Raw genomic sequence first — 18,943 nt, 5'->3', positions numbered from 1 at the left:
AAAACTCTCGTCCCTATACACTCTTTCTAAATGTCAGTCTGAGTAAGAGCAGGAAGTTAAGTGAGCATTTAGGGACCGGTAACACTCCGACCAATAAATATGTTGTTAGTCATCATCTCTCCGTTGAAATGTGCCCCATAAAAACCTTTTGAAGGGAATCTATCCGTCTTCAGCTCGGTTCAACCACCCCACAAATGTAGTTGTTATCCCTTTAAACGAGACGAACGCTGTTTGCATTGCTTGTGTGTGACATGAAGTCTGTTGCATTAGGTCACATTTCCTTCTGCCGCTGCCAAGTTGTTCTGTCCTGCTCGGCTGTAATGGCACCATGTTGTGTTATACAAGAGGTCTGTAAACACTAAAAACTGCTTTTTTCTTTCCTCTCCTAAACCCATACAGCGTGGCTCGGGGAAGCGCATTGGCTGCGACTCAAACAAACCTCATCAGCGTTTTTTAGATTGAGTTTCCAGAGTGTGCTCGTTTGAAGCGAGCTTGGTTAGAAAGGAGTGATCTTGCCTTCTGCTTCATGCAGAAACCGACGAGAGCCAACGGGGGGATAGATACTGCATGGCCACTCTGGAGAGAGAGAGAGAGAGAGAGAGAGAGAGAGAGAGAGAGAGAGAGAGAGACTGGCTCTCATTCAGGAGCATCGCCTCTCGTATCTGCCAGATCTGGAGGCAAGCCAGCACCCGCCCTGTGGAATCAGCATCGCGGCGCACGGACTTGACAAGCCCCCCCCCCCCCCCCCCCCCCAACCGTGGTTTGACATACCCATCGTTGTAGGCTTCGCCTCTGGCAGTTTCTTTTTCTTTTTTCTCTCCTTCTTTTCTTAAAGGCAAGCTCAAAGCCACAGATTATACATTTTGCTCTGAACCCGGCGGGTTAAATAACCTCCAGAGGAAAGTGACAGCGGCGCATTTGGAGACGGTCAGCTCGCGCGTAAACGGCACCGGGGGCATCGCGGAGATCCGTGGCGTTTGGATATTTTGTATTTCTTTTTTTTTTTGGGGTTCTTTTTTCACACACACAACAATTAACGTGAGGAGCCGCAGAACTTTAACTGTCTGTGTGGATTTCCGAGCATCGGATTGCGCCGACGTTTTTTTGGGGGGACTTGAGCGCGCGAGGCACCTGTGGATGCAACCCCCCCCCCCCCCCCCACTCACACACTCACACACTCACACTCCAATCTTTTTTTTTGCCAAGGAAGGATTCAGCACATCGTTGATACTCGTTGCCTGCAGAGCGCGCGCCATGCTGCTCCGCGTCTCCTTCCTGGTGGTCCTGTTGCTCAGCATCACCGGCTGCGGCTCGTCCTACGTGCCGTGCCAGCCGTGCGACCAGAAGGCCCAGTCCATGTGCCCGCCGGTGCCGCTGGGCTGTCAGCTGGTGAAGGAGCCCGGCTGCGGCTGCTGCCTGACGTGCGCCCTCGAGGAGGGGCAGTCGTGCGGCGTGTACACCGGGCCGTGCACGCGCGGCCTCCGCTGCCTGCCCAAGAACGGCGAGGAGAAGCCGCTGCACGCGCTCCTGCACGGCCGCGGCGTGTGCAGGAACGAGAAGCTGTATAAACTGCTGAATCCATCAAAAGGTGAGGAGACTGATTCAGATCACAGAGGCGGTGAGGAAGCAGGTCACCAATGGAACATATATTAACTGGAACAATAGACGTCTTAATCATTATAGTCACTGTAAACCTTCTCTCCTCCCCTCATGTTCCACTATAGGGCTTTAAAGTCAACGGCAGCACTAAATGTGCTCTATAGGTCCACTTTGAGTCATCTGCTGGTGTAAATATTGCGTTTTGCATTGCAGAAAGTGTCATAACCCGCTGCTCTATATGGCTCTGGTGCAAAGAGCTACAGCTGGATAGAGATGTTGCTCCTCTCTTTTTAATGCAGGGATGTTAATGAAGCCCTCAAGTGACACACGGACTTGAGCCAGTAATGCCGTGGTGAATTGAAAAAAGATGGGGGGGGGGGGGAGACCTCCATCCCCCAGTCGTAAAACATGCTTTATGTTTTCTACAGTTGGGGGATACAAAAGAAAAGAGGGTGAAACGTGGGTTTAGGCTGGGAGCCAGCGAGGCTGACGGGAGTCAACTCACAGCCCTATTTAAGACGGGCCGACACCTGTCATTACCAAGGCACGCGACTCAAAAAGCCCCCCCCCCCCCCACCCACCCCCCATGCGCCTCGACCCCGTGAACTCTGTCAACAATCGGTGCCGAGCGTCGATCAATCTGTCATCTCGGGTTTGAAATAGACCTTGTGGGGCCCCGCCAGCCTGTAAATCAGTGGGTTTCGTGTGAGTGGCCCGTCATCCTCGGGGGCCACCCATCCCCCCCCGACCCCCCCCCCCCCGGGCCGACATAAAACAAGGGAGAAGATTACAGGTGGTGCTCCGCGAGACTCCTTGTTGGCTGCTTTAAATGGTACTTCTGGGACAGTTGCTGTGTCTGCGCTTTGTGGGAAATGTTGCACCCTCCTCAAGGTGTGAAATCAGATTGTGTTGCCCTCTTCCCCCTGACTCCGTTTCTTTTTGTCTTTCTTTTGTCAGTTCCCACTCCTCTACTTTTTTTCTACATCCACCACCTGTTTCTTTTTCTTCTTTTTCCCACACCTAACCCACCTTTTTGTCTCCGTCTCTCTATTCTCTCCCACCACACTGCCTCTTCTCCTCTTTCCCTGCCTGGCTACTGTCCCTCTTCATCTTTTACACCCTATTCTTCTTTCCACCCCCCTTCCACCACCACCCCCCATCCCCAGTTTCACCCGGTCTGTGTTCAGCATTACTTTGCTGCAGATTGGAGCTTTTGGTTAAGGAGCAAAGCTACTCTGGAAACATAAATAACCTCACTGGCTGTGTAAAACCTAAGCCAAGGGAACCGCAGTTTTTCTTGCTCGGAAAGGAAGTCCAGTAACAAAAAAAAAAGGCAGGAAATAAAAAATAGAGTGAAAGGAAAACACTAAAATACTGTCATATAAAAAAAATGTCATTCAAATGTACCTTATTTCAGTACGTGTGTGTTGGTTTTATCGTTACATTTTCTGTGGGATCTTTCTGCTGCATCAGAGCATCAAAACTATCAAAAAGAATCCAATCTTCTTTTCATCTCCCCTTCCCCTTTTTTTCTCTCCACCATTTCCCACACTATCCTCTGCTCCCTCCCACCCCTCGTTGTGAGTCCCCCCCCCCCCCTACATCTCGGGCGCTGCAGGCAGGCCCAGGCTGTGCAGTGATTCAGCAGAATGCAGGCTGAGCGTGGGTTACTGATCCCCCCATCTGTCTGCCCGTCAGCCAGCTCCTCCATTAAACTCCACGTCTCCTGCTGGGCGCTTTCTCAACACTTAAATTAAACAAAACCCCAAATGCATATATGCACACCGATAAATACACAAAAGATCGACTGATGTGCGTGCGTACACACACACACATATACGTGCACGTCGTGTTTGCAAAGTGCACGAAGCGTAAAACTCAAGTTCTTCCTTTCTGCAACACATCTTTTTTTCATGTTAGTTTTTTTTTCCAGATGGAGCGAGGAAGAAAAAAGTCGAGAGCAACTTGCAGGGATACGGCTCCCCCCCCCCCCTCCATGTCTCACAAGTCAAACACAAAGAAAAAGGGAGAGGGAGAAAGAAGAAACGAAAGATTAGATCAGTCAGCGCAGGTCAGATTAGACAAACTGGAGGATTAGCAAGTGAGGACTTGATTGGGTTCACGCTCGCTGCTGATCTGCCTCAGCTTTCTCTGGAGCAAGAGAGAGAGAAAAAATACGGTGTCAGCAAGAAACTGGAAGACTGGCGGATGACATCATCTCATCATCACCGGGGGGCGGGGGGGGTGTCTTAGGGGGCTTTTTGCAACGTGGTGATGACCTTGTTTCCCTCCCGCCCAGTTAGCTCAGCGTAGCTTAGCCGTCACGCCCCGGTGAAGAGAGAGAGAGAGAGAGAGAGAGAGAGGGGTTTACGAGCAGAATTTGAAATCTCCCCCCCCCCCAATAAAAAAAAATGAAACGGGAAACGGGTGTGCGTGACACGGCGGTGGGAACGGGCCAGCTGCTGGCTTAACGCGTACGAGGCTAATGCACGTCGAAAAGCTCTAAACGAAGTGAAACATCCGCATGAAGTTTGATTTTTTTTTGGGTGGGGGGGGGGGGGGGAAAGAAAAAGCCACAAGCCTCGACACTGCAGGCCTTTTTTTTGCACGGGGTGAAAAGCATGTTCACCAGGTCCTCCCGTTGGGGGGGTTGGGACCCAAAATGGGCTGCGGCTGTTTCTGGTGGCTTGCCACATGAGAAGTGTAATAGCATGTTTTCATGGGTCCGGGTGCCAGGGTGAGACTAAATATCTCATTTAGGTCACATGCTATAAAAGTTTTAAAAACCCCTGGTCTACATATACCCTAAACTGGCAACCTGTCTTGCCATAAATGTAGGCTGTGCTGTTCTGTATGTCAACGCTTCCAATCTGCAACTGGCCGGTAGCCACGGCTAAATAAGCATTTAGCCGCTGCAGTGAGATTATTCGTATTGTGAGATTACCGAATGGGAGTCTGCTGTCTAATGCTCTCAGAAGTTTAGCTTCTACTCAAAAGAGGTGCGTTTCCAAGTGGGAGCCATCACCGAGCTTTTGATTTGGACCCAGTCGCTCAAAAGCAGCGTTAAAAATGCTAACTAACATTACTCCATTCATTCATGAGGTCAAGCTAACGGATTCTCCACATAAATATATTTTAATGTAATTTAAACATTGTTGTCATTTCTTCCACCACGTATGTAGAAGCGCGTGTGCGCGCACGGACCGTGCACGTGACACAGTACGCATTCCTGGGTGAGCACGCGAGCTGTGCGACGTCCCTCGACGCGCCAGAAAAAGACCGAAAACTCAAAAATTTGCCGATTAGAGCAAAACAAAAATATTCACACCATCAGCTTTGCGAATGATTCGCGAAGGAAGGAAAATGCATTTAACACTTTCATGACTTCAGGGGTGCGCGCAGGTTGTTTAGCTGAATCCTTAACGATGACGCTGTTTGCCTTCCTGTCAAGACGGAGAATCTCACGACGACGCCGTGCTCCCCGTCCCGGAGTCCATGCAGCCCCAGACCAAGGCGCCCTTGTACGCGAGGGACCACATCGGCAGCCGGAAGGCCCACGCCATGAAGCAGGCCAAGGACCGCAAGAAGCAGCTGGCCCGGCTGGGACCCGCCAGCAACCCGAACTTCTCCCCGCTCAGCCTGGACAAACTGGAGCCCGAGTTCGTAAGTGAAGTCGAGATTACCAACTCAGCTCGTGGGGGGGGGGGGGGGGGGCTTGTTCACATGAACAAATGACTAAAGTCCTCTGTGTGTGTGTGTGTGTGTGTGTGTTGTGTTCAGGGCCCCTGCGGGAGAAGGCTGGATAATCTCATTCAGAGCATGAAGGACACTTCCAGGGTCTTGGCTCTCTCTCTGTACATCCCCAACTGCGACAAGAAGGGCTTCTTCAAACGCAAACAGGTACACAAAGGAGGGTGTTTTGTTTTTTTGGGGTTCGCGTGGCATCTGCTCGGTAACGGAAAAAATAATAATAAAAAAAAAAAACACTCATATTTCCCCCGGTTAACCTCTTGACTTGCAGTGCAAGCCGTCCCGCGGTCGGAGGAGGGGCATCTGCTGGTGCGTCGACCGGTTCGGAGTGAAGATCCCCGGCATCAACTACGCCGGAGGGGACCTGCAGTGCAAAGAACTGGACAGCAGCAGCAACAGCAACGAATGAGAGTGAACGGGGGGGGGGGGGCACCTCCTTAAAACCTGCCAATCAAGCTAGCACACTTAATGACTCGCCAATCAGGAAAACGTAGCACAGGTTCCTCTCTATATGGTCAGGTGTGATGGACTGTGTTGTTATTGTTGTTGTCTTTAAAGGGGAAGCTGAACTGGAAAGCTCTCACATGTAGGTCTTCGTCTGAGGTTAGCTGACATCTCACCTCTTTATATCCATAGATAATAGAGGATTATATATATATATATATATATATATATATATATATATATATATATATATTTGTATGATATTGTTAACATGTTGTTTATTGATTGTGTTGCTACATTTAGTTCTGAGACAAGACATATTTTCCATGTGGCTGCAAATTAACACTTCTTTCTTATTTCTTTCCGTTTTATGACGTTTTATTCATCGTTAATCACGTGAGTGGCGTACGGACGTGAGCGGCGTTGTGTTCATATATCAAACGATGACTTCTGACTCTTAAAGACGACTTTTAAGAGTACAGGAAAAGAGGGGAAACAAAGTTCTGCCGGATTCATCGTTGTTTTATTCGCCGTCGAGTCAGAAAATCCCTAATTGGAGTTTTTTTTTAAGAAACGTATATTCATAACGAAAGATGAGTAGATCGATGCCACTCTCGCATTAGTTTGTTTGTGTGTGTGTGTGTGTGTGTGTGTGTGTGTGTGTGTGTGCCCTCTTATGGTTGTCAACTACAACGAGCTCTGGTTTAAATGCTCACCGGGCCAGCCGGCCTCCTTTTCTCCAGGCACACAAATGTTATGCAAAAAGGCCACCTGCTGTCGCCCGCCATTCCACCCCGGAGCGTTTTCACCGCCACCTCGCAGGCAAATCTGTCCCCCCCCCCCCCCCCCCTTCCCCCCCCTAGGCAGGCGGCTTGCTCCCAGGGTGCACCGGGGCCCTGCGAAGAGCGCGGTCGCCGAGTCCCTATGTAAATTCGAAGTGCCTTTCTGCTCCACGCCACTTTGAATGGTCAGTTGCATGTGTGTGTTGACTCGGCCGTGTCGTTGACTGATTGTTGTGTTGTTGTTTTTTCTTCCTGTGTGGTTGTTGACAAAGATCTTTGCTCCAAATCCTTTGTTTGTTTGTTTGTTGTTGAGGTGAAAAAAGTTCATTTAACGGCTCTCCTAATTTCAAGACATTCCTAATGAGAACAGCCAGTTCTCTCTCTCTCGATTTATTTTTATTATTATGTCCTTTCTGCAAGATTAATGTGAATATTACGGTGAAATATTCATCAAGCGTGTAATTTATGTACTCGTTTCCCTTTTTTTTTTTTTTGTAATGAAAAATCACTATTTAAATAAAGTTCATGTACTGGCAAAAAGATGAAGAACCTCCCCCCAAAAAATAGCATAACTGCACTTTTGTTTGAACTCTTGTCGAGTCAGTTTATTTTTTTTTTGGCTGCTATCTCTCTGACCTCGACACTCCGGTTGTTTTTCCATCTGCTGTCATTGAGATTCAACACAGTCATCATAAATAAGTACGGTAAGGTCCTTTTATTTAACTTTAACCCATGACATGTTATACACTCATGCTCACCCTTCTCACTTCACTGATCCCTCCACCAGTATGAGGTTTATGTACTAAAATGCACTGTCATCATATTTGTGTCCCCCCTCGATAAATCAAACGATAAGCGTGAACACGTTAGCACGTTGACGTTAGCATTCATCATTCATGTATAGTTTGAGTCCTAACTGACTTAATAAAAGTGGAAAGAAACAAGTTGAATTCTTTTTTCTTTTTTTTTAATCTAAAATCTCCATCGTGAGATTATTTCCTGCGTTTGAAACACTTATTGACGACTTTCCAAGTATTTTATTTACTTTTCCAAAATAGCCCCGAGTGCGTCTTCAAATGACAAAAAACACGTTGAATTTATTCCCAACTTTTAATAGCGTTATCGACACGCCGAGAGACGAAATATGTCGACGGCTTTTTTTGGTTTCACGATACAGAAAACACGAAAAAAAATCTGAGCAAAAGTCACAATTAGTAAAGCAAAAAGTTTCACCGACTTATCTTAACTTCTACAAAATAATCTGCCGGCTCTACGGTTTAATCCTTTTTAGGTGGATTCAAATGTCAATCAAGTGATCTAGAGACACGTACACAGAGAGAGATAATAATATAGATTACTCGGATGTTCTTTTAGTACTTTACAGGGTTTTTTTAACGCCACTTTTATATCTGGTCCATGTCGGGGAGCTCCAGCTCCAGGTCTCGGAGGTACTGGCTGCAGTTGGGGTCTCCCCTCACGGTGGGGGCTGAGGGGATGGGTCGGCCCGTGTGAGGGTCCACGCACCAGCACTCGCCCCTCTGACCGTGCAGCGACATCTTGCACTGAAACCACAACATGCTGCGTTTATTTCGCTAAATATGCACGAATGCGTTGTGCAAAACTATGTGTAAAACCTTCTTTTCTATATACATATATATACAGGATTTAAATAAATATATGCGAAATAAGATGCTTTATTAAGGCACAGGTTACTAGTATTACTACCCACATTTCTCTCCACTCAACACCTGCATAATATCAGGTTTCTACACCCTCTCTGCTTACCACCCATTTCCCACAATGCCTGTAGTCACCTGTTTGAGATTATACTGCCCCCTCTTGTCACAGTTGGGGATGTGCATGGCGTACAGGTCTTCCAGGGGACCTCGGTTATCTCTGAAGGGCATCTTGGATATCCTCTCCAGGATCTGGTCGAGCTCCTGCTGACACTGAGTCTTTAAAAAATAAAAAAACAACAAAGGTCATGTGAGGTCACACCAAAAAATATTTAAAAATTACATTTAAACCTCCGTGCGCGGAGATGAGTTGTTCCTATTTGTTGTTTTCGTCGGAAAAAAATAAGAAATCAGATTTTTTAAAATATATATATATATATATATATATATAACTTTTCTTCTTTTTTTTTTTAAACATTAAAAACATTTAAAAAAAAGGTTCACTTAAATCCACGCGCACAGCAGTAATGCATTCATCAACACCGAGATGTGTTTGCGGCGCATCGGCACATTTTTTATTTTATTTTTGACACGCTACATAAAAAAAACTTTAAAAAATCACCACATAAAAAGGCGCACACACACATAATAAAGCTTAAAAGGGGGCTTTCTGTAATGAGCAAATGAATCATGTTTTCTTGCCACAGTAATGAACAACAACTGACCTCAGATTTACCTCACAAATTCCAACACGGCCCAAAAAAACGTCTTGTTGAGACAGTTTAGAAGTTTCTAGCTGAGCTTATATAATAACCCTTCGTCTGATTTTTAAATGTTATGGCGGATGGAAAATATCACGGTGCCCCCGGTTTAGAAAGTCCCAGCCACCGGATTACAGAGCGGGTCAGGTGTATTTAATATCTGCCTTGTGGAGGGAGGGGGGGGGGGCAACGTGACATGCAATTATGATCACGAGGTGTTATTATTTCATCACTAATTGAAGCACTTTGAATGATCCTCGAATGAAACTCTTTCCAGCGACGCTGACCCCCCCCCCCCCCCCGGGCCGTGTGAGGAGTCTCTCCTGGAAAACACTGCACCCTACCCCCCCCCCCCCCCCCCCCTACCCCCACCCACCCACCCACCCACCCACCCACCGCCGCGTTCTTCCCTGCAGTCATCTAGTAGAAGCTCACTGTCATCATTATGTAAGTACTTTCTGCTCGGTTGCTTATATCCAAAAGCTCCCCCCCCCCCCCCCCCCCCCCCTCACCTGTTTGGGCCGCGCGGGTTTCACCTCCTCCACCTTGTTGGTCTTCATCTTGGTCTTCATCTCCTGCCTGTGCTGGCGTACGGCGCTCTCCTTGGGGCCCAGCCAGGCGGCCTCTTTGCTGGGCTTCCGGACGGCCGGCGCCTCCTCGCTCACGCCCTGTTCGGGCGGCGGCTCCACGGCCTCGCCTGCGGAGACGCGACATCACACACCCGTCAATCGAGACCTCAGGAGCCGAGGAATCCCAAATCTCATTTAGAGGACACGGACCCCACTTTAAACATCGTCTTAACAGTGTCTGTTTCCTTCTCTGATCCCTGCAGCCGGTCTAGCTCACCTGCACCCTCCTGGATATGAAAGCTGACCTTTTGTTCCTCACTGTCACCGCTGACGCTTTCACTCATCTTAAAGTTTTAAGAGTTCAAAAACCGAGATTTGAGGTCTTCCCAGGTCCAGAGACCTGATCCTCGTCGAGCCTGGTCTAAACGATGGGGGGTTTCAATCCAACTGGACTATCTGGTCATCTGAATCATAAAAAAAAATGACTGCATGGGGGGGAAAACGGAAAATCTGGGGTCTGTGAAAACCTCTCAACGAACGGCTGAATCTATGAACGCATTAAAAGGATATTATATTGGAAAATGAATGATTTCTTAGTTTAAAAGCCACTGCACGGATGACATTCACGCACACATACAACAAAGAAGGCCAGTTGTGTCCATGGAAATAACCCCCGATGGACAAATAACCAGCAGACACATGTCCTGACCTCCCCCCCCCCCCGTCCGGTGACTCCTCCGGTCTCAGATTGACCGTCTTGTTAAACATCAACCCTCTCTTCAAACAGATGGGAGCAAACAATGTGAGGGGCCATCAGGTTCGACGGAACGTGTTGTTTCTGACAACAGAGCCCACTTCGGCGGTGGAGGGCTGACGGGGGGGGGGGGGGGATAAGGAGCGTCACTCCCAAAGCAGCCGATTCCAGCCGCGATCACATCGCAGAAAATGTATTTTCAGATATAGCCCCAGAGGAGTGTTTGTTTTCCCGGATTTTTCATTCGAGCGCAGGAATTTCACTCGACTGCCTGAAGGGGAAAGAAGGGAAATAAGCACAAAGGAGGAGAGAGAGAGAGAGAGAAAAAGCAATAACAAGGTGCACGGCTCTGGTGTGTTGTTGGACTTCGGTTCCCCCTCTCGTGACGCTCCGCCGTGCTCTCCCCCGGGCTTTTCTTCGAAGGCTGGGTTCCTCCCCTTTGTTGTTGTTTTTGCCGCGTTACATAATCTTCTCAGATGTTCACTCGGACACACGGTAGAGACACATAGACATGAACACACGGGTTTATACGCATCTCAGACACACACACACACACACACACAGGGTCAGGACCCCACTTTCAGGGGGCGCTGAGGCCTCTGCCGCTCCACAGCGGTGGGCTTGGGATCAGCAGTATCAACAGAGCAGCAGGCCTACTGTCCAGTCTACTGCTTGAGTTAATCCTCACACAATGGCTCCGGAGGCTTTCTTTCGGTATCTGATCCATGTCGAATTCCCAGATGGCACGTAGGCCAGAAGTGTCACGTCCGATTGTCCAGATTCTTTCTTTTTGCCTCGCCGTGCAGTTTGAAGGGATGTGCGCTGGTTTTCTGCTTCGTGGACGCCAACGTGGTCGTGTAGTTTCATATCATTTAGAAAATGTGAAATATATCAGGAAATGAAACATACACGGAGTTCCTCATCATGAATAAACCCTGAATTGCCGTACTCTAATATCTTGTTACCTTGTGTTTTAGTTATTGTATTGAAAAGAAGTATGTCATTTCATACTTTTATTACATATAAAGTGTGAAGTTGAGCTGCTGCGTGACTCCATAGACATCCGAGAGATAACCGGCCGTTCTACCTGCAAAAAGACAGTTGCCAAAAACGGACCTGTCCCTTTTTAAATGTTGGAATGTAGAAATCAGTCCAAAAACAGACTCTTCTGATACGTGCCGTTAAGGCCGCCCTGAGGCGTGTGGTGGGTCGTGTGCCGCTTGCATAGTGGACGACAGGAACGGGGCGAAGGGGAACCGCGGTCCTCAAAACACAAACTCAGCAAAGTGCAGGTGTGTTTACCTTCAAGGCTTTCTGGCCCAGCATCTAAAGAGAGCTTTGGACGGGCTCTGGCACGCACGGACGCATCCGAGGCCAGGCATCCCCCGCTCTCCACCTGCACCGCCGGGTGAACTCTGGGTGGGGGGGTGGGGGCCTAAACTAGGCCACGAACTGAGGCGAGCTGGAACACGTCGAGCTCGGAGCCATTGACTGTGGGAGAGATAAGAGGGGGGGTGGGGGGGGATCCTCCGGGGTCGAGACCACGTCAGCGAAAGTCAGAGCAGAACAATTGTAATTTTTTTTTTTATACCAGAAGAGGATGAAGGCAAAAGCTTCGAGAACAATAGGATCAGGCATCAGAAATTCCACTCCCTCCTTTTTCTTGGAAATGGAAGAACATTGGGTCGGTCAGGATGTGCAACGCAACGTGATGACTTCACCGAGTAGCACTTTGAAATGCCGCGAGGGTACAAAGTAAATTAAACCCAGTTTCCATTCAGACCTTAAAGTGAGCAGCTGACGAACAACAAACACAGAGAATCATCAAAGAGCTCGAGCGACATCTTCGTTTATCCATCGCGGACCCTCGTGACTTTCTTTGGGTCATCCCAATCCAAACTTCTGCTAGCATCCGTAGCGCTCGAAGCTAACGCAGTGAAGTGGGATTTTCTTTTCTTTTTACGGTGATGCAACGACGCTTAGACGGCTTATTTTAAAAGAAAGGAATAACCAATTAACCGTATCCCTTCTTTATAATTCACGTGACATTCAAGCCGCCAGCGACGGGCTCTGTTTGGACTCCGTTAATCAACTGGTTCCCAGTCGAGGTCACATGTGGTACGATCCCAGTCAAAACAACCAAAGGCCCATCCAGGCTGATTAAAGGAACCGTCATTTGGGCCCAGGTTTCCATGGGAACAGAATATCAAGTGATGCTGCGCATAAACAGAACGCCGTGGGAGGCGATTCAGCTCCAAATCTATGAAACGTGCAATATTTGCGTTGGGGTTTGAAATTTAAATGTAAATATATACGCGGTTATATTATTTGAAGCTGCATGAACGACGTGTGCAAAACTATCTAAAGATGTCGACGTGCTCGAACACATCTGGATTATCTATTCAAAAGATATGCACATCATTTGAGACACTTCTTGCACAGAATAAAACCTGACTTACAAATATATTTAGTTTTGAATCTGTTGTCTCACATCCTCATTGCAGCTGCAACACACACACACACACACACACACACACACACACACACACACACACACACACACACGAACCAGAGATGCTGAAGGTCCAAAGGGAGCTAATCAGGGCGCACAGGATTTGTTTTTTTTGTTGCAATTTCATATTTCCATGTTTTTGATGGAGCAAACTTCATCGTCGACTTGGACTCGGGGGGCCGAAGCCCTGATAAACTTCCTGCTGAGCTAAACAAGACATTACGGCCCTCTGGGGGGGGGGGGGGGGGGGGTCATTACTCTGGAATTTATGAAGCAAAATATCACTTTCTTACTTTCTGCAGGGCTGCCATGTTGTAATCACAAAAAAAACTAAATGAGTTCATTGCTAATTGTTTTTTCATTACTTTTTTGCAGCTACTGAAACTGCAATATTGAATCCATTGAATAAATACTTTGGGTTGAATGCAAAGAACAGAGCACATAATTAGTATCTTCCATAAATTCTCCCAATTCCCTTCTCTCCCCGTCCTTATTCTCAAAACAGAAGAAGAATATTGACCTCCGACCTTTGAGCTCTTTGGTTGTTTGTCGTGCAGAGTTTACAAGGATCCGTTATTGCACGTTGCGACGGATGAGGCCATAAAATGCATTAAAATGCCGTCGCGTAATTTACGTTACATAATCCGGTTTCGGTGTCACAGGTTTTTTTTGGGATGTGTTATTTGTGTCCAAGGCATATAATCGGAATACAATAAGCAAGAACAACAGGATGTTGAGGCTTATAAACATCCAAAACGGAGCAGCTGGAATATTTCACCCTTTGATTCTCTGCCCGGGGTTTTAAAATTGGCTCCGGAGTCACTGCTCATCGAAACACAACCACTTCATTATTTCATTATTGTATTGTAATCAGCCTCGTTCTCCTATCGTTTACAGATTAATTCCTGGAACAGAGGAGATGCCAGACGTTTTTGCTCTCAATCTCCCGACAGGCCGCCAGCTTTATTTCATCACTTCCTCTTTCTGTACCGGAGAAGAATTCACGACAGGAAATCAAGTCTGCGTCGTCTCAAAACTCGGCCAAACGGAAAGCAGGGCGCCGATAGTAGGCGTCCGTAACGCCGACAGGACGTTTATGATGTGACATTTGTGGATGGGCGACTTATTTTATCGATGCTGAAACGGAGGAAACCAAGAAGGAGAAAGTCTGCTGCTTCCTGTTGCTAAAAAAAAAAGAAGTGTTTCTCTCATCTTTTGACCTTGATATAAATCTCTCCTCCGTCCTCCATTCGGGCCTTTCTCAGCTTTCGCCTCCATTTTGGACACATCTACATGTCAGAGCTGTGAGGCCGAACCCGAGGAAGAAACGTCAGTGACGGCGAACACGTTGCGTGACGTCCGTGTGCGTTCTCCTCTTGTTCTGCACTTGTGTAACTCTGCGTGAGGTTGCATAATTGTGGAATTAAAAGTCATTCGTGGATATTAAATCCCCAAATGCCCCCTTTCTTTTCTTTTCTTTGCTGTCTCTGGTAGTTTCTCTCCGGAGTTCGCTGCCAAAACAAACACGTGTCAGTCTGGAGGTAAACTCTGACAAAGCACGGATTTTTTTGGAAATGAGTAGAAATCACACCGCGGCTGGCTCGTCTGCACCACTCGTCGACTGTGTGTGTGTGTGTGTGTGTGTGTGTTTGTGTTTGCAGCTTCAAAATCAGCCAATTAATGAGGAGTTTAAACAAACACGAGCCACATGAGCCTCGCTGGCTCCGGGGCCTCGCGTAGCTTTATTGTGATCCGGGCTGCGCATACATCCACGCTTGTTTTCCAGCTACACGACCCAGTTAATGCAGTCGCTGTCAACACCGCTTTATAGCTATTTCTGGTCAAAGCCTAAAGTCCACTTTTCTAATCAATGCTGCATTCCTCCGGCTGTCTCTGTCTCTCTGTTCCTTTCTCTCCACTCCCCCTGTGGAAATGTCAACATCAATGCTATGAAGTTTGCTGCAAAGATCCCACCGAGTAACTTCGGGGAAATCCTGCAGGCCACCACCTTGTTCTCTGTCACAGTGTTTTAAAAGGCAGTCTTTCTTTGTTGGTGGTGGGGTGGAGGATACTGGGAAAGACTGGAGCTTCCAGCTGTTTGGAGCATAGCTGAGGTTCACTTGGGCAGAGTGACTGTTCCTTTTGTCTCTCTCTCTCTCTCCTGCACACTCACAACACTATAAACAAGTCAATGAAACACAGACTTTAACACCAGTGTGAGAATACCTCGTGCAACAGGCAGAAAATAGGTCATTACTGCGGAAGGGGATCAGAAATAGCACACCTCAAATGCACATTAAGAGCAACACACACTCATGCAACATCATACATGCTGATAGCACAAACTTTCAGATTATTTCAAGTCCTGATGGCATCAAGAGCATAAAGGGGCTCTAAAAGGGCGCATAGTGACCCATTTAATGTGTATAGGATGCCCTGCAGACACTATGAATAGAATGCATGATATAAAGCAAACATATCTGATCCACTTGTGCAAAAAGGGTGACACAGATTTGGGCTCAGCCTTCATGACAATGCAACAACAACAACAAATGTCTACACTATTTATTCCTGAGGCTGCAGTCTAGACAGTGTCATTAAAAATTAATAGAAGAAAAAGCATTTTATTTTTTTTTCTCCAGTAAACGGACTGACCGCTGGTCTGCTCCCGGTGCTCCTGGCTGAAAGTGGCCGTCTCGGTGTCCACTTTGCGCCGGCATTGCCCCTGGCCCTGCACCAGTTGCTCCAGAGGAAGCTCCGAGTCGGGCGTCGGGTAGCACCGCAGACCGGTGGTGCACCTCGGGCTGTACACGCCGCACATCTCGCCCTCTTGCCGGGCGCACACGGGGCAGCACCCGCAGCCCGGCTCGCGCACTATCTCCGAGCAAGCCTCGGTGAGCCTCGGGCACAGCGCCTGGCGCTCCGCGGTGCAGCCGGGGCAGCGGAACACCATCTCGGCCAGGGAGGCACCGGCGAGGGACGCGGAGAGGAGCAGCACGCTGCACGCGTAAGACAGCATTGTTAGAGGCAGGAGCTTTTCTGTCATTATCAAGAGGCGATAGAAGGCAATCCCAAGAGGGGAGGGGGAAGAAAAGGGGAAGAAATGTGCATGCGAACAGGTGAAGCCGGGGGCTGGGAGGTCTGCTGGGTCCTACAAATTCCCAGGTTTGCTCTTGGGGCCACATGTGGCTGTTAATAATCGTGGAGGATTTAGTTCATGTGTCATATTTTAGCTCTGCTGGAGGTCCCTTTTCCAGAATGAGAATAAAGGTCCTAAAAGTTGAATTGGCTGTTATTAAATGCATTTGATGTTCTGAGAATACAGCAGTCTGATTGGACCACATTTAGCCTCCAGTTTGACCCATGCAGTCATCAGCTGTTAAAAGTTTCATTTTCTGCAGCTACAATAACTCCTGACACATTTAAAAGTCTTCATTTTGACCAAATATATTACTGCATATATATATTAAATGAAAGCGTGTCGTCCTCATCTTCTCTAGCCGCCCCTGACCTCGTTGTGGCCAAGGGGAAAAGAACTTCCTCCAGTCAATTATAAATAAAATCGGCTTCGCTGAACAGAATATATAGAAATAGGAGTCCATGTGAAACTTGAGCTGGTGCTCCAGTAACTTAGAGCTGCCTCGCTGGCTGGAGGACTCTGCATCGCCATACATACTGTGGCGTGTTTGTTTCAATCAGTGCAGTCGGCCCCAACTCCCAGAATGCATAAATAAATACACAAACAAACAAAAGGACTATGTGCAGAGCATTCCTTACATGGAAAGACCTCCCCGCCGTGCCAGACATGTCCATCGACACTCAATTAAACCCTACCAGCTGCTACCGACTTATATGCCTGTGCACAGTAATGCCAGTGTGCACGTATTGAGCAATGTTTCCTATCGATCTGTGAGGCCAAGCCTTGAGGTGTCGCGCTTACCTTTTTACGAACAGGCTCCTATTAACCCCGTCCAGTGCGGCAGACTGATCGGTGTTTATCCAAGGGCCCAGAAATAGAAGCGCAGATTTAAATGCAGATTATTTTCGCTTTGTGGGTGCCCCCTGATTTAATTCTATTTGGCCGGCGTGAGGAGGGCACATTGGACGCCGCCTTGTATCTCAGGGGTTTTTGGGGGGTCAGGAGGATGCCCAGAGGGGCTGTTTGCACAAAGAACCATGTCATCTTATGAAATCATGGGGGTGGAAAAGCAGCAGGATGGCCACCGGCTAATGGGCCCAGCAGGCCGCAGTATCTGCCCGTGTGTGTGCAAAGGAATCCCCACCAAGGTCAGTTACTTCAATTCCTCCCCATGGAACTGTACAAATAAACTCTGGGTAAACTCCACATTGACAGAGGAGGGTATGGCATCACTTGATGTGCAGTACAGTAAGTATACAGAGAGCGGCTTCTTAATTAGAGTACAGCGAGTCCCCGAAACTCTGTCCGGCCTTTGACCCAAATCACAACCCTTCAAGTTCATGTATGATTACAACAAGTATTCATTAATCACCTCATATGTTGAGTTATAGCTGTCGACAAATACATTAATGAAGACTTAAAAAAAATGCCCTTAAATCTATTTACAACTGAAGTGGGTTACGACATCCTTTGTAAATGATGTGGTGTAATTCCCACAAGTAGATGCTTATTATCATCAGCCCTAAACAATAACACGTCCCCCTCTCTGAAGATGCTAACGAGACTCTTCACGCCTTCTGGAAGACGGCTGCACCGACAAGACGAAGCCGATGATTTCACAATCTATATCCTCTTAATCCAAAAATGCATATTCCTGAGTTATTGCATTAGTGTACTCGTGGCTCTAAACTGGCTTCTTATCAACGGAAACGGGTCCCCGAAAGACATCCTTGTGTTCATATTTCAGGCTTCGATAATGAATGAGTGCACTGTTTAGTGTTTGGCTTTGATCATATTTAATAAAGGCTCCCTTTGCTCGGACTGCTCGTGAGATAACTGGAGGGGTTGACACAATAATGGAAATGGAGGATTATGTGTTCATGTCCTCAATAGGCCGACTGCAGGAGATCATACGGGTATGAAAAGTGCCCGACTCCCTTTCACCCGTGCACCAGTCAACCAACCGGCGCAATGTGCAACATCTCACCGAATGGAAATGTTTACCAAATTGCAGTACACATAAATCCTTACATGGAAATGTTCGCATCACAAGTCCCAAATGGAAAAAATGCTTATGTGGTGTGCGCGTGTTGTTTTGCATGCACGCGCGTATGCGTGTGCGCGTGTGCCCGAGTGTAAGTGTGTTTGTTTGCCGCCTAGCAACAAGTGATGCGTGTTCAAATTAGGAAAGTTCTTGCTTTATTTGCTCATGCAAATCTTTGTTATGGAGCCACAGCGTTACGTATCCCCCCAAACGAGACAGAATAAAGACCTGCAAACTGCTCTCCTAATGTGTGTCGAGGTTTACGGTCCAGAAGTCGGAGCTCTCGGCCTGCTATATTGCTGATGTCAGCGTTACACTATTTCGCAGACGTTACGGTTTTTTCCTGTACCTTCTGAGCAAAAAAGCATCTAATGGGCCTTTAGAGTCTTTCTGCTTCCAGGGAACATAAACAAGACATTGTGGACTCGGTTTAATCTGCTTCAATCAGAAATCAGTGCATTAGGCCAACCGGTTTCCCCAGCTCTGTTTTTTTATTGGTGCCATGACTCGGATATGGTTTGACCAACAGCTGGCAGATGTGGTATTAGACTTCAGGTCGGTACAACTACAAGAGCCTGTAGAACCGGCCCCTGTCGAGTCCATGCACTCACCATGTTGTCTTTAAGGTCGACACAAAGATCTCGTTTGCTTCGATCTGCGTAAAAGAAGAATATGTCGTGCATGTTGCTCACTTTTCTAACATAATACGGTTGGGTGGATTTCGTGGATTTGCTGGTCGTAGGGAGGATTATATTTGACGTTTTTATTTGCACCATGTATCATGTGTGCAGAGTGAAGTCTGTGATCCTTGCTAAAGTGCGCCGCCCAGTGGACGCCTGCAGTAATTGCGTCACGAGGACACACTGATACTGGCCTTTTTTGTTGTTGTTTTGTTTAAATAAACTATTTTCTC

General features: G+C 47.5%; 2 protein-coding genes across 2 annotated transcripts; one reads left to right on the top strand and one right to left on the bottom strand.

Annotated features, from left to right (window-relative positions):
* Positions 1 to 878: 878 nt before the first annotated feature.
* igfbp5a (insulin-like growth factor binding protein 5a) lies at positions 879 to 5,925 on the top strand. The gene is made up of 4 exons (XM_034550480.1): positions 879 to 1,588; positions 5,051 to 5,262; positions 5,380 to 5,499; positions 5,621 to 5,925. The coding sequence occupies exons 1-4, from the start codon at positions 1,138 to 1,140 to the stop codon at positions 5,756 to 5,758; spliced, it is 921 nt and encodes a 306-aa protein (XP_034406371.1). The 5' UTR covers positions 879 to 1,137; the 3' UTR covers positions 5,759 to 5,925.
* Positions 5,926 to 7,747: 1,822 nt separating this feature from the next.
* On the bottom strand, positions 7,748 to 15,903 carry igfbp2a (insulin-like growth factor binding protein 2a). The gene is made up of 4 exons (XM_034550530.1): positions 15,503 to 15,903; positions 9,525 to 9,709; positions 8,390 to 8,530; positions 7,748 to 8,137 (listed from the first exon to the last, which is right to left on the bottom strand). The coding sequence occupies exons 1-4, from the start codon at positions 15,891 to 15,893 to the stop codon at positions 7,979 to 7,981; spliced, it is 876 nt and encodes a 291-aa protein (XP_034406421.1). The 5' UTR covers positions 15,894 to 15,903; the 3' UTR covers positions 7,748 to 7,978.
* Positions 15,904 to 18,943: the final 3,040 nt, after the last annotated feature.

This window comes from Cyclopterus lumpus, chromosome 2, assembly GCF_009769545.1.
Source record: "Cyclopterus lumpus isolate fCycLum1 chromosome 2, fCycLum1.pri, whole genome shotgun sequence".
Classification (NCBI taxonomy): Eukaryota; Metazoa; Chordata; class Actinopteri; order Perciformes; family Cyclopteridae; genus Cyclopterus; species Cyclopterus lumpus.
The sequence above is the reverse complement of the archived record's forward strand: the minus strand, read 5'-3'. Positions and strand labels throughout refer to the sequence as shown.